The 14,453-nt window shown below is 50.1% G+C and overlaps 2 protein-coding genes across 7 annotated transcripts in view; one reads left to right on the top strand and one right to left on the bottom strand.

Annotated features, from left to right (window-relative positions):
* The window catches only part of TTC19 (tetratricopeptide repeat domain 19), a 30,898-nt gene extending 27,104 nt beyond the window's left edge, over nucleotides 1-3,794 (bottom strand). For 5 of the 6 annotated variants that reach the window (XM_074342096.1, XM_074342097.1, XM_074342098.1 and 2 more), the window contains exons 1-6: nucleotides 3,614-3,794; nucleotides 3,412-3,542; nucleotides 1,754-1,864; nucleotides 1,247-1,285; nucleotides 469-525; nucleotides 100-161 (exon numbers count right to left, since the gene is read on the bottom strand). In XM_074342096.1, coding sequence (XP_074198197.1) covers nucleotides 100-161; nucleotides 469-525; nucleotides 1,247-1,285; nucleotides 1,754-1,864; nucleotides 3,412-3,542; nucleotides 3,614-3,794 — 581 coding nt within the window. Of the gene's footprint in view, nucleotides 1-99; nucleotides 162-468; nucleotides 526-1,246; nucleotides 1,304-1,753; nucleotides 1,865-3,411; nucleotides 3,543-3,613 lie in introns of all 6 variants that reach the window. The other variant, XM_074342101.1, reaches the window with a different exon arrangement.
* A 146-nt stretch (nucleotides 3,795-3,940) lies between these two features.
* ZSWIM7 (zinc finger SWIM-type containing 7) lies at nucleotides 3,941-14,363 on the top strand. Its single transcript, XM_074342103.1, has 5 exons — nucleotides 3,941-4,073; nucleotides 6,215-6,236; nucleotides 8,891-8,993; nucleotides 12,594-12,698; nucleotides 13,669-14,363. The coding sequence occupies exons 1-5, from the start codon at nucleotides 3,983-3,985 to the stop codon at nucleotides 13,783-13,785; spliced, it is 438 nt and encodes a 145-aa protein (XP_074198204.1). The 5' UTR covers nucleotides 3,941-3,982; the 3' UTR covers nucleotides 13,786-14,363.
* Nucleotides 14,364-14,453: the final 90 nt, after the last annotated feature.

Here is a 14,453-nt window from a genome sequence, read left to right as displayed (position 1 = left end):
ATAACAGGTAAATGAAAATTATGTAACATCCCAGGGTCAAAATTTTCGACCCACAGCCCTCCTGCCTGGCTGCAACACCTGGACCCTGACTATACTTACCTATTCTGAGCAGCGTAAATACTGGCCAGCTTTAGGGAGATTTCAATGATCACATTGTCTTCCTGTTGGGAGAAGAAAAATTAAGGAAATTCAAGACAAATAAAATTTCCTCACAGAATATTTCAGATCAACTTTTAGACCGACTTCGGCCTGAAAATCAGTCTTCATCCTTCTGGAGGAACCAGGCAACTGTGAGTTCCTCAGGCACCAAGCTTTTGCATGAATGGAAGACTGGCAATTTTTATACTGGTCTTAGGGGGAAAACCTAACCCTCTGGCCAAAGCACACGGAGGGGCTGGGCAGAGCTTTTAGGAAGAAGACTACTTCGAGAACGGCTTCAGCTGGGCTGCTCCGAAGAAAGGTCCTCACCTGCTGCATGCCCCCTCCGAGCAGGTAACTCATGGTTGCTTTAAAAAGCTTTTCCGCCTAAAAGCATAAGGAAGAGAGTTTTGTTTTACTTGGGCCTCCTATCTCTATGACCTGGGTTCTAGGTACTAGTCTGATGAACCGTTCTTTGACAAACACAACACACACACAAAATATCTGGGTGGGAAAAGAGATTAAATATCAGGACCTCACATCCTCTGGGCACCTTAACAATTACTCTGTAATGAGTAAAAACCAACTTCAGAAATTAACTTCTCATCCAAACCCACTGTGGCAGAGACCGCGAACTATCCCCTAACAGTCACTGTCCTCTCCATCTTTTTAGTTAGTCTCTTCAGTTTTCACCAGGTCGAGCCTCCTTTGCAGTTAGGTGTGGTCATATGATGAAGCTGTGGCCAAGAGACGCAGGCAGAAGGAATGTGAAGAATCTTTAAATCACACTTTATAAGGAAGCCGCTGGCCCTCCACCCTCTTTCTTCCCTCCTGTAGGCTGGAGGTGAGCCAGCTCCCTCATGCAGACGAAGCATCTCAGAAGGAGCCTGGGCTTCTGGGCCACTTCATGGAGCAGAGGTACCTCCCCCCTTCAGTGTTTAGCTGCCTCTAGACTAATGCATTAAAGAGAAATACACTTCCCTTTTCACTTGAGTTACTGTATTTGGGGGCTTCTCTGTTACAGCAGCTTAGCGTGTACTCTTACTAACAGAGGTCCCTCGAGACTAGTCCTTCACAAATTCAAGCTATTACAAAGTGATTTACTTACATTTTCAAGTTGACCCCGTATAAATGCTAGGTTGGCCATCTGAAAGCAAATTACAAACTGTTTTTCGGTTTAGAACATCTTATTTAACAGTTCTTATTTTAAAATCTTTACGCTAGACCCCACTTTGCTTTCACCCTCTAACTAAAAAGACAGTCCAGAGAGAAAAGTACGTCCCTAGTCTGCCAGAAGCAAAGTGCCGCCGTGGCGTGAGAGTAAATACCTGCGTGTGCTTTGCTGACGACACCCCAAACCGAGCCCCACTAGTCACTGAAGAAACAAATACTAACGCTATTTGTTTCTTTTTCTGTTTGTTTCTTCTTCATCTGGGATTGAGACTTCTTGTAAATGATACCCCAAGGGTAATAAAAATCGAAACTAAAAGAAACTTAATAAAAACAAAGCAGGCTTTAGGACACCCTGCTGGTCAGGAATGTTAACCAGGAGCACTAACCACCCTCCTCTGGCATTCACACTTCATAGTCAGTGGCTCAGACTGGTTAGAATTACCAAGTCATAAGTGTAGGTGACGGCCTTCTTGTTGTCGCTCTTAAAGGCAAGGCGAAGAGCGTCGTGCAGAAGCAGCTCTGCCTCTTCCAGCTCATCTTTCATGATGCTCAACTGGAAAGAGAAAATAATGGAAAGAGCTGTGAGAAAGCAGAAGCACGTGCTACCAGACAGAAGTGGATACAGCCACGTATCCCGAAACGGACAAGGAAGCGGCTCAAGTATTCGTCAAACGTTCACCGAGCTCCTACTGTGCACCAGGCATCAAGTCTACAAAGGTGAAGGGAGGTCAGCCTCCCCTGCAGCGACGTGAGGCCGTGTGACAAGGCTCTGGCCACCAGACACAGGCAGCAGGAATGAAAGCAATTTTTACACTGTATCATATAAGGAAGCTGCTGGCCCTACCACCCCTTTTTCTCTTCCTGCAGGCTAGAAGTGAGCCCAAGGGACAAGTCACCATGATTACAACTAACGATAAAAGCTCTGAAGCAAAGCAAAAGAAAAGAACAGCAAGGTGCTTCCACTAAACAGGAGTCAGGGAAGCCTTCCAAGGAAGTGACAGGTAAACTGAGGTAAGAAGGATGAGAAGCCAACCAAATAACGAACTGTGGGGAAAATGACCCAAACAGAGTAGGGAACGAGCAAAGGCCCTACAAGATGAAGAGAACAAAAGGAAACCCATGTGAAGGGAGGAAGGTGAAGCAGAGGATTACTGCCAATTAGGCAGCAATGCAGGGTGGGCTGTGTAGAGCCTTATGGTCACGGCAAGGAGTTTGGATTCTATCATAAATGCAGTATGAAGTCGTTCAAAGTTTGGGGTCAAGGACGTGATATAATCCGATTTACAGTTTTAAAAAATCAGTCTGGCTGCTGCAGGGAGAATGGCAGGCAGTGGGGCACGAGGGCAGTGTGGCTAGGGTGAGAGCAGGAAAGACAGAGAAAAGGGGGCAGACTGAGAAGTATTTTGGATTTGGTGGAAAAGTCCAAAAGGATTCGTTGCTGGACTGTAAGTGTATTGGGCGGTGGTAGTTGAGTATCACAAGTTTGCAGGTGGACCCCCTTTAAGAAAGTGTGTCCCGGCTGAAAAACTGGGTAGTAAAGAGAAGATGGTGAAGGGATGTGTCCGGGAGGCACTAAAGACCAAAGGCTAGTTTGGGGCAGGTGAAGTTGGAGCTGTGGCGGGGAGGCGGGGAGGCTGGGGAGGGGGGGGCTGGAAGGGGGGAGGCGGGGGGGTCGGGCGGGGCTCAGAGTGGAGGAGGTTCGTCGGCAGCAATCTGGAAACGTAAGTTTGGACACTACTGGCATCCAGGCGGCAGTGAACCCCATGCAAGAAGCGAGAAAACATGGAGACGGGAAGAAAAAATTGTGAGTATGCAGAAAAGAAGAATTTAGGAAGAAGAGAGCCAAGCTGCATTCTCTGGATGCCACGCACGTGCAAGTCTCTAAGCCAAGCCTTTCAACCCCCAAACAGCCCGCTAGCTCCGTCTGAGTAAAAGCGACGCCTGTGGCGCGGTCTCCACTCGCACTCGAGACGCGGCGGTCGGGCCGCAGGCTTTGGCGTCTGCAAGCACGACCTGTCTGTCTCCGGGCCATCCTCCTTCTGGCTCATTTCCTCTCACGGTCTCCGGTAAACCCGGGGGACGCGCCACCGGCCGCCTCACCTTGGCTCGCTTCAGCAGCTGCACAATCTCGGCCTCCGCCTCGGCCGCCACGTCCTCGGCCGCGTCCCCGCCGGCTCCCCGCCGCTCCCGCGCCTCCTCCGCCTCGGCAGGCCTCGAGAACCAGGCGAGCGCTGCGGGAAGGGGCCCTGAGGTCACCGGGCCCGGCCCGCGTCCCGGCCCCCGCCCGGCCCGCTCCCCTCACCTGCCAGCAGTGGCAGCAGAGCCCGGCCCCGGCCGCCCGGCGCGCCTCGACCCGGCGGCACGTCCAGCCCGGGCGGCCGGCCCCCCGCCGGCCGCGGCAGCAGACACGCCGGGCGGCCCCGGGCGCGCCGGCCTACCGCGCGCAGGCCTCGGGCCAGGCAGGAGCCCACGAGCCGGTACATGGCGGCGCCGCGTCCTCTGCGCACTGCGGCCCGGCGTCCCGGACGCCCCGCCCCCGGCGCCCGATAGGCCGGGCCGCCACGGGCCAGGAGGCGTCCCCGAGAGGCCCGCGTGCGCCGACACGCACGCCGACGTCCCCGCGCCCCGCCCCGCCCCGCCCCGCCCCGCCCCGCCGGCGCGCGAACCCGCCATGGCCGCCGCCTCGCGGGCACTCACGCTGCCGACCGTGGTGGAGGAGCTCCTGAGCGAGATGGCCGCGGCGGTGCGGGACGGCGCGCGAAGTACGGGCCGGCGGCGCGCGGGGGGGGGGGGTCTCCGGCCTGCGGGCGGCCCGCGCCCCTCCCCGCCCAGCCGCGCTTCTCCCCGGCGGCCCCGTCGCCGAGCCCCTGGGAAACGAGGGCCCGACCTGGCTCGGAGCCCCGCGCGGCGGCCGGGGGCGCGGGCGGCCGGGGACCGGGGCCGCTGGCCCCGCGAGGGAGCGCTCTGCCGGCTTAACCTCGCCCGCAGCCCTTCCTTCTCAGAATACTCTGGCTTCGGGTTAACCCAGCGAAGTGCTTTAGGGCCGGGAAACCCGGGTGCGTTCGCAGTGGCTGGAGCCCTTCCGCCGGGCAGAGGGTGCTCGGGGACCGCGCTCCCGTCCGGAGCCCCCCCCCCCGCCCCCGGCGTAGGCCCCGGGACCGCCTAGACACGCGTGTGTACTCCGCACGCCCCTTTCGCCGTGCGTCGTTGCGGGACACCGAGTGTAGCTCCCCGTGCTGCATGGAGAGGCTCCTCCTCCGCCGGATTGTCACTACCCCACCAGTGTCGGGTGGCCGTTTAGCAAGTAGATCAGGCCTCAACTGCCACTGTTCTTGGATGGCTCAGGCTTGAGTTCCTGTTTTTAAAGAATTGAGGCAAGGAAGCCACCGTTTTCTCATTTCAGTTAAAACGAAAGACTATATATGCTTCAGAGATGAGGCCAGCCAGGCATTCACACGTGTTATGATCCCAAAAAGGGGGGGGGGGGGAGCAGTCGGCTGTCAGTTCAAGCAGCGGGTGTCAGAAATGGGCCCTGGGTTAGTCCGTGCGCTGTGAGGGTCCTCAGGGGGCGCGGCGGGTGCCCTGATGCCCATGACTCTCAGGGACCACTTCTGACTGCTGATTCAGCAGAACCGTCTCCTGCTGGTGTAAAATCTCTGTTCTAGGTAGTCGCGTTCTCCCTGACTCCCATCCTTCAAAGATAATTTCTTCAGATCGGTTTTCTGACCTCACACATGTTTTCACTTGACACACAATGATGCAAAATCTACTCACAGCTGAGCCCTGCGGGCAGCTGCGATTACTTTTCCTTTCATGTAACTTTCTTTTTGTGGAATGAAAACTTTCATGGTAGTGTTTGCTTGTTTGTGTTTATCCCCAAATTCAACCTCAGACTCTCACCTGTGATCTAAATCTCTCCTCAAGATGTTCAGATGTAAATAACAAGTTCATACTGTAGAGCACAGGGAACTATATTCAGTATCTTGTAGTTAAGTTACGGTGAAAAAGAATATGAAAACGAATATACATATGTTCCTATATGAAGCATCGTGCTGTACACCATAAATTGACACAACGTTGTAAACTGACTACACTTCAATCAAAAAACATATATTAAAGAAAGGTGTTCAGCTGAATGAGCTGTTTCATCAGTTCCTTTAGAAGTCGCTCCTAGAGCCTCGTGGGGTTGTCTGGTCTTTCTTCACATCATTGTCTGGGCAATTCCCTTCGCCTAAGCTGAGCCTTCTGTTCAGTATAGTCTACATTTTTCTTTTTCCCGGTTTACCACCTTATTTTATAGAGCACATATTCTAGCAGCTTCGGGAAGAAGAGTACAGGGTGCACTTTTGAGGCTTTACATGTCTGTAAAAGTTATTTCTCCGTCCTCACACTTAGTGACAGTTTGGCTAGGTACTGAGTTACATGTTGGAAGTAAGATTTCTTCAGACGTCTGAAAGTATTCGGCTACCACCTAGCTTCTTAAACTTACTTTCAAAGAGACTTGCTTATTTTGGTCCCCCGCCTCACTCCCCCCTCCAGAGCTATCTAATGCCTCCAGTTTCTGAGGGCTTTTTTAGGGGGTGAGGGTACCAGATTCTATAGTGCAAGTCAGGCTGCTGCTTGACTGCCCCCCCTTGCTGACGTAGGATTCAGTTTGCTCAGGTCTTGTGAATTATTCTCCAACGTATCTTAGCTGTATTTCTCTCTGTCCTCATCCTTGGGAGTTCATACTTTTTTAAAATATCCTTTTATTGTCTAGTGGAATATTGGGAAAGAGTAAAATTTGATGCATCAGCTCAATTCACCATTTACACAAAAGTCTTCGGTTAGAGTCTTTTTGAGATGTTTTGTCTATGGTCACTGGTTTAACACAATTAACTTTCTTTCCATTCCTGTTTTACAGTTCCTGATGAGCATCTATTATCGTAAGTATATATCCTGTTGTATTGGGTTTTGTTTTTGTTTTTTTTTTTTTGAGGGGGGTAGATAATTAGGTAATTACGTTTACTTATTTTGTTTTTAGAGAAGGTGCTGGGGTTTGAACCCAGGACCTTGTGTATGCTAAGCATGTGTTCTACCACTTGAGCTATATCCTCCCCCATGGTTTGGTTTTGTTTTTAACCATTAATGCATTTTAAAAGCCAAATTCTCTCAACATCAACTCTTGATTTTTAAAGGTATTATTACTAAACTAGGGGAAATATTTTCTTGACACGACTGTTAAAAATCCCTCTCAAATGAATAGCCAACATGGTACTGAGTATTAAGGCATTCCGTCATTTTCCTGTTTGCCCCTTAATTTTAACATCATCCTAAAAGTTGTAGCTGTTACACTAACCCGTGAAAAAGAAATGAGAAGTACATCTGACCGTTGAGTAACCGAGTTTGAACTGCACGTGTCCACTCATGTGGAGTTTTTCGGTAGATGCGTACTATGGTCCAGTCCTGCACCATCCCAGGTTGGTTGAGCCGGGCATGTGGAGGGCAGGCTGTAAAGTTACCCGCAGGTTTTGGACTGCCGGGGGGGGGGCGCCCCTAGTCCCCGTGTTCTTCAAGAATCAACTGCAAGAAAGACAATTATCCTTATTTGTAGATGATATAACTACTTTTTAAAACCCAAGAGAATGAAGTTATTTTTTAATACAGAAACTAAAAATCACTTTCCTTCATACACAGAGTTCAAACCTGTAATTACATTCTCAATAGCAGCAAAAAAGTGAAAGCTACCTAGGAATAACTAAACATTTAATTGCGTATATACACTTGTATTTCAAAGTCCACAAGGATATACACCAGCCTCTACCAGTGATTATCTTAAGGGGAAGGAAGGAGGTGGAATTTAGAGAAGGGCTTTAACCTTTTTTCTGTTTCTTAAATTTCTTATAAAGATTATATACATTATTAGAAAAAAATTACATTTAAAACAAAATGTGTGAATAATGAATGAATGCAAGTTACCAAAAGCTTTGGAAGAAAAAGATGAATTTTACTAGTCATCATAAAAAATTACAAATTAAAAAAATAAGGTAACTTTCCATCTATAAAACTGGCTACCACAGAAAATATGTTGGTAAGACTCTTCGGGATGTTGGCAAGAATGTGGAGAAAAGGCTAACTGATACCCTGAGGATAGGAGTGTAGATTAGAAGGTAATCTGGCAACTGGCAAGAGAAGCGTTAAAACACACGTATTCTTCGACCCAGAAACTCCACTTATAAGAATGCAACCCAGGGAAGTAATCATGGATGTTCATAAAGATTTCACAGCACATGCACCCAGTACTGTTGATGGGAGCAAAAAGAAAAACGCATTAGATTTAATAAACTAACTATCCAAAAGTAGAGTTTGGGGAAAATAAAAGTAGCTCATCTTTAGCATGGAGTTCTTTGTGACCATTAAAAGTGGTATAGAGGAATATTGCGTTCAAGAGATGCTCACGACATGAAGTAGACAAGGCAGGTTGAAAAACTTCTTATGAGATCCATTTTTGAAGTGAACTGGGATTCTCTCTGATTGATATTAAAGTTATTACCAAATTTTATTTTTTTTGTCCATAGACAATCTTCGTATGTTTAATTTAAAAAACTTCCCATTCTAATAGTTTTTTGTATAAAGAGACTAGTTTGTAAAGATTTAACGTTTTAGTTTGAGATAATTGTAGATTTTTTCAAGAAAGAGTTAACATGATTGAGAGGTTCTAATACAATTTTGCACCCACCCTTTCTCACCTAACATAGCATAAGAATTTTCGCATATATCAAAATTTTTTTTGATACATCATTTAACCCCTGGATAGCCTTTGTTACTAATCCAAAAAGTACAAGTTTAAACACCCATCAGGTGGCCAGACATGAAAAGGCCGACGACCCTGGTGTTGGTGAGGACGTGGAGGAGCTGGGCCTCTGGGAAGTGCCGGCAGGCGTGCTGCCTCCCCTGTGCAAAGCGGCCGGCGGTGCCTCTGACGACTGGCGAGCGCGCGGGTCCTGGGACTGAGCAGCTCTGCTCCCACTTAGAGCCAGGAAGGGGCGTAGACAGGGCTGACTGAGTGTTACTCACAGCAGCATGAAATGGAAACAACCAGAATGTCTATCGATAGAGTCCTTAAAAAATAAAATCTGTACATACAATGGAATATCATTCAAAAGTTAAACTTAAAAATACACATGCGTCATTCTTAAAAGCACGTTGAGTGGGGAAAAGAAGTTGCCAGAAAGCCTACAATATACCTTTAATGTTTTAAAACTTATCAAATGATACCATGTGTATATGTGGGCGTCTATAGGTGTGTGTACGCCACACACGTGTACTGTGTATGATACAGAAACGTTAACAGGAAGGAAGCCCACAGCCGCGTGTGGCTGCCTCAGGGACGGAGGGCAGTTGGGCAGAAGAGGGAGCACTCTGGTACAGAGGCCTTTATCTGCCAACAACATGTTAACGTTTATTTTTCCTGTATTAATATTTTTTCCAAATTAAAGTGAATCAAATATTTACAAACTGCTGACGGCGATCCTTTGGGTCAAGTGACAGATGTGACTTTTAGTCAGGTGGTCTAATCTGAAGCTTCTCTGCTCCACAGGCTGAAGTTTGTCTTTGGCTCATCAGCCGTCCAGGCCTTGGACCTAGTTGATCGACAGTCCATCACCTTAATCTCATCGCCCAGTGGGAGGCGTGTCTACCAGGTAGAAATCCAGAGGTGGGGGTTATCTCAGCAGAATGCCCTTAGGACAAAATGTTTTCATGAGTGTCTGTGAAAGCTGGGGACCACTTTTAGGTACTTCCTGGGCTACTGAAAAGCATTTGGCCCAACTTAGTAAAATCAGACGATTAGTAATTAAAATAAGGTAAATGTGACTTATGAAATCTAGCTGGTAGCAGTGTGTAGACCCTTTTCTCTGGCCTGATGGAGTACAGCCGACTTTTGCTTTCCCATTGTTTGATCATAGAGTTGCTTCCTCCCACCTCCCTACCTTGTCCATTCTCTCGCTTACAAGCAGAAACCAAAATGCATTTTAAGGTCTTTCCACATGTCCAGTCATCTGATAGAAATGATCTGTCAGACTTGTCAAGAAACACTCGTTAAGGGTCCGAGTGTGCTAGACTCAGGCAGTTTACTCGGACCTTGGTTTGGCCCACTGGTGCTTAAGGCAGGCAGAGTTGTAAAGTGACAGCCTCTTAGCAGACTCTGAATTACTTTCACGTGTCGTTGACAGTGCTCACCAAAAGCCTAGATAGGTGTTTATTTTGCAGGAAACAGATGCTGAAAAGTGAGTTAACGGTCACAAGTGGCTGGCAATAGGGGTCTGCACGTGCTGTCCCACCCTGCCTGTCTTTGTAGAAACAGTGAGCCAGACTCCCCCCGAGTTCAGCCATACTGGACAGCGGTGCGTGCGGCCATGCCTGAGAGGAGGGAATATTGGGAACAAAATAAAAGTATTGGCACTGGTCTCCTAGATTTTGTGCCTGGCTTGGGAGGGGCAAAGAGGAAGCCATCAGTGCGAGTGTTTACCCAGGCCCGGCTGAAGAGCGGGGGGCGGGGGTTGTCAGTGCTTGGACCGTGGCTTGCTTACGAGCGTCTCAGAGTCAGGGCCTCGTCCGTTCTAGTGAGTGGATGACTGAGCAGAGCCTCTTGGGAAAATGGGTGGCCCTGCTTAGGGAGCTGACCTGGCGTTCCAGCCAGCAGCACGGCCCGGCAGAGGGCACCGCCTCGTGACGGGGCAGCCGAGGCTGAATGCGGCAGTTAAAACTTAAAAGAGGCTGCTTGGTAGAGTCCTCTCATAGTGAACTTCATGGATTAACAATCAACACTATTAAACGATAATCTGTGCCTGAAGAGGTGTCTCCGTTTCCTTTCCTAGTGCATCTGTTTTTGCTTTTTATGTAGCTAACACCCCAAACAAGAAGGGCCTTGGGGGTTTTCCCATGTCTTTTAGTTTCAGATTTTCTGTCTCTGTTCCAGTACCCGCATCACACTGGACCTGCACAAGCAGGCTCCTGACTCTTCTCTAATTCTGTGTTCCGGTTATTAGTTACAATCTTAAAGATTCTGTTTGAAACATTTCAATTCCTGTTGACTTTCTGTTCCTCCCAGGATTGCCGTGACTTCAATTTTCATCATTCACATTCTGTGTTATATTACATTGCTCTATGCATCATAAAAATGCTAACTTCCTAGAATTGTGGCTGTCAGCTTGGACTTTGAATTAAATTAGGCTGTAGAAATCTTATAGCCACCCTCAAATTAACCTTAATGGTTTCATTGTGTACAGTAACGTGGTAAGAGTGTCCAGGTGGGCCCCTCCGCTTAGAACGAACCGGAACCAGAGCGGACGTCCTCCAAGCGAGGTGCACACAAGTCCAGCCACGGGCCTGAGCGTCCTCCTTTCTGTTTCTTTTTTAAAAGCTCTGTCCTGGAGGTAAACACTCCAGACTGCAAGTGGGAGAGGTGGGAGCAGCTCCGGTAAGAGGGGTCGTCTTTCCGTTGAAGGGCGAAGGAACGGAACTAGATGCTCCCTGAGGTCAGCCTCCAGTTCCAGCCGCGTCTGACGCAGGTCTCTGTCTGACTGTTGGGCTCATCAGTTGTCCACTGCTAGGTAAAGAAGAGGCAAATTCAGAGCTTACTGTCCCTTTACAGTATTTACTGCCTCCAGCGGCTGCACACCTTACTCTTAGTCTCAGCCAGCCTTTGAAAGGCTCAGCAAGGGAGCCTCTGTGGAATTTCTCCCCGTCCCTAGGTTACTAGGCATTTACTCAGCTTAGTCCAGAGCACATTCTGAAGGACCAGGGACCCAGGACAAGAAGGAACCAGTGGGCCGCTCAAGTCAGTGTAGAACCCAGGGGCTCACACCTAGCTACGTTTAGCTCTAGAGAGAGGAGTTACAGGAGCTAACTGAAGCAAGAAGAAACCTGAAGTTCCATCTACTGGGAATAGTCTGGAGACCCAAGAATCGTTCATGTCGTTGATGGATATTGATGGGTTTTCTTCCAGGACTAAGTGGAAGACAGTCTGCTTTAATGGTCTCCCTCCCGTTTAAGTTTCCCAGACGCTAGGGAAGCTCCCCGCCGATACTCAGTGTAGAGCCCTTAACACGCCTCAGCCCTTGGGGCTGGAAATAGGCTAAGATGTGATAAGACCTGGTCTGTACCTGGGGCTGAAGGTTTTAATGGAGGCAGTAGGCATCTTCGTACCCTGTCATTGGCCATTTCTGGTGAATCTAGCAGCTCCCAAGGAATTCTACTGACTTGGTCCAAGCCCATAGTGACATTGCTGGAGGAGGTGAATCGCTGGACAGCAGCACAACGCCGGGCTGTTCTTTGTGTGGGAGAGAGAGGGAAGAATCCTGGGAGTGCTGGCATTGGAGGAGAAAAAGGCCCTGGCCTCTTCACTTCGATTGTCATCTCAGAGCCTAAAACAACATGAAAGCCCCACGGCAAGTTCCTAGTGGCAGTTCATTGCACAGTAACCGCCGGGGTGTCTGCTTCCCTGGGAGACTGATCTCACACTTCCAGGTTGGAAATGAACTCCAGGAATGAAGACCTCCGCCTTTTAGTTTTTGGCTGCCTGGTGGCAGGAGACTTACAGGAGCGACTTCTCTAGCAAGTCTGCCCGGCGCACTGCAGACGCGCCACAGCGCCCCCGGGGTCTCCTGTCTGCCCCTGGGCTGGCCGGGCCTCCAGCCGCCCACTCCAGACCCGCGCTCCCTTCCTTCCTGCTGGGGGAGGGGCAGACCTGGGCTTGCCTCCTCCTGAGACAGTGTCCTGAGCATCTGCGTCGCCCCCTTTACAAGCCCTGCACTTACGCTCCCTGCTCTCAGAGGCTTTTCAAAAGCCCTTTCCCGCTTTCTTCTGAAGCCCCATCCTGCCTGCTGCTGGACCTCTGCCTGCTGTCACGCCCTCTTCCGGGTGCGGTGGAAGCTTCAGGCGCGCACGCCCCTGCTGTGAAACCCGCAGTGAAGTGGGCGCGGGGGCGCTTTCTCCTCTGCCTCTGGGTGCTCGGCCCTCTGAACCCCCAGCCAGAGAACAAAATGGTTCGTGCGGGTGGCTTCACTAGCCCGGAGCTCTCCAGCTTCTCTGTCTGCAGGCCGCAGGGGCAGAACACCGAGCAGCCGGAAGACTGCGCGCAGGGAAGTTGAGTTTCGACTTGTGTGTGAACTGTTCCTACAGTTCTTCCCAGCGCCACGTGCAGAGCAACTCTGAGTCATCAGACGGATAAACTCAGGGGAAGAGAGTGGTTTTCCAGCACACCTCTTCAGCTCTGACCCTGTCCGCCCTTTCCTTTCTAGGTACTTGGAAGCTCTGGTAAAACTTACACGTGCTTGGCTTCTTGTCACTACTGTTCCTGCCCTGCGTTTGCCTTCTCGGTGCTGTGGAAGAGTGACAGCCTGCTGGTGAGACAGGCCAGCGCTCCCTGGGGCAGCCGAGTTAGCGGGGAACCGCTGGCCTTGCTGGGCCGTTTGAGAGTGGGGCAAAACGGGAGTTTTACTGCACCTTGAAACAGACGGCAGTTTATTTTCCTTGACTTCAGTCTGTCATCTCCTTTGGGTTTACCTGCCCCAGATGCAGTGTCACTTTGAGAACTATATGAATTTCCTGTTTTAATTTAAAAGGTAATGGGTGAAGCTTCGGGGAGGGCAACAGATAGTCCCCAAAGTTGGCAACTGGGGAATTTGCTTGCCCAATAAAATAAATTGGATGCTGGGCATTTTGGACACCCCCAGCTCCAGCCATGAGGTGTTCCTCCTACTCCCCGTAAGACTGCCTTGGCCACACGTGACTCTCACCGTCAGGAGGGCGCCCTGGGGCTTCTGCGGGTTTCCCAGCAGCCCAGAGCATCACGCAGAACCAGGCACTCACACGCCTCCTTGTTCCAAAGAGGAGGCACCAACCACCTGCGAGCAGGCAGCTATTTTTTAAGTCTTGCCAAAGAAGAAAATTAGTGTCCGCTCCATCTCCCCCCTTCTTTTCCACTGTTAATTACACTCCTTGGGAACTGGGTGGCAAGCTGAGTGTCCCTTGGTACAAGGAGCCACGTTCGTGGCTGATTTACCTGTAAAATGACAGGATTAAACCAGGGCCCCTTCAGTCACCTAGGCTGTGTGTGTGGTACAGCGTCCAACACTGCCCACTCCCCAGGGGCGGGTGCAGGCTGTTGTGTGTGAGCAAAGAAAGCCTCCCTTTGTCCCCACTGAATTCCAGAAAGAACACACCTGTCCCCTCCTGACTGCAGTTTCTAGGCAGTGAGTTAAGGCCCGTCACCTGTGTGTCCCCCTCCTTTCCTGCTGCACGTGGCGGCGGTGACGGGTCTTGGCTAGCCTGGCCCTTCCGACTGCTAACTGGCTTGTGTGTTTTGTGTTCCAGTGCAAGCATCTCTTGGCAGTGTACCTCAGCCAGGTGACAAGCACCTGTCAGCAGCTAAGTGTCTCTGACAAGCAACTGACTGACATACTGTTGACGGAAAAGACACATGAAGCCTAAAAGGTACCGACTGAGCATCGTTGTCTTTCAAAATAGAAGTGCCATCAGGAAGCGCACTTGACCTGCCGTGGTTCACGTGGAAGGGAAGGGAAGCCGACTCCTTGTTCCTGCCCCTCTTGTGTCCTGGACTGCAGAAGGGGCTGTAGGTTGGAACCCACGATGTACATATGGTTTGAAGCCCTCATGAAAAATGCAACCCAGCCTCTGAGCCCCTGGGGCACAGAATTTCCAGATAGATTCAAGCATTTTAGACCCAAAGCCTAGTATCATGTCGTGTCCACAAGCGGATTCCCAAGCGACTGAAGGTGGTAATGTCTAAGAGGTTGGGATGGAGGGCAAACCAGTAAGATGAAGGTCAGACGAATGAGGGCCACTTCTTTTCCTCGGGTCCAGGAAATTTCTGCAATAAAAGATCAGAGCAGAGCTGTGGCTCAAAGGCAGCAAGCAGGAGAAGACTCGGGGGTTCTGGCTGCAGTGAGCTGCGGGCACGGTGGTGCTGGTGCCAGAACAGCTTGTGACGGGGACTGTGTTGTGAGGAAGGCAGAACTGAGAATAAGGAAGTGCTGGCTTGCTCTGCATGCGTTTCTGAGCTTTGTAATGGCAGGAAGGGAGGGACTAAACTCACATTCCAAAGAAGCTGGAGATGCTACTGTGGTTTCCAGCCTGAA

Source organism: Camelus bactrianus, chromosome 16 (assembly GCF_048773025.1).
Source record: "Camelus bactrianus isolate YW-2024 breed Bactrian camel chromosome 16, ASM4877302v1, whole genome shotgun sequence".
Lineage (NCBI taxonomy): Eukaryota > Metazoa > Chordata > Mammalia > Artiodactyla > Camelidae > Camelus > Camelus bactrianus.
Note: the sequence above shows the minus strand (reverse complement) of the source record. Positions and strands in the feature narration are given on the sequence as shown.

Bases quoted from the DNA above. Each gene is read 5' to 3' on its own strand.
- ZSWIM7 (XM_074342103.1), top strand. From the start codon at position 3,983: ATGGCCGCCGCCTCGCGGGCACTCACGCTGCCGACCGTGGTGGAGGAG. The intron at 4,074-6,214 runs GTACGGGCCGGC...CCTGTTTTACAG, and splicing joins GGTGCGGGACGGCGCGCGAA to TTCCTGATGAGCATCTATTA. The intron at 8,994-12,593 runs GTAGAAATCCAG...TTTCCTTTCTAG, and splicing joins GTGGGAGGCGTGTCTACCAG to GTACTTGGAAGCTCTGGTAA.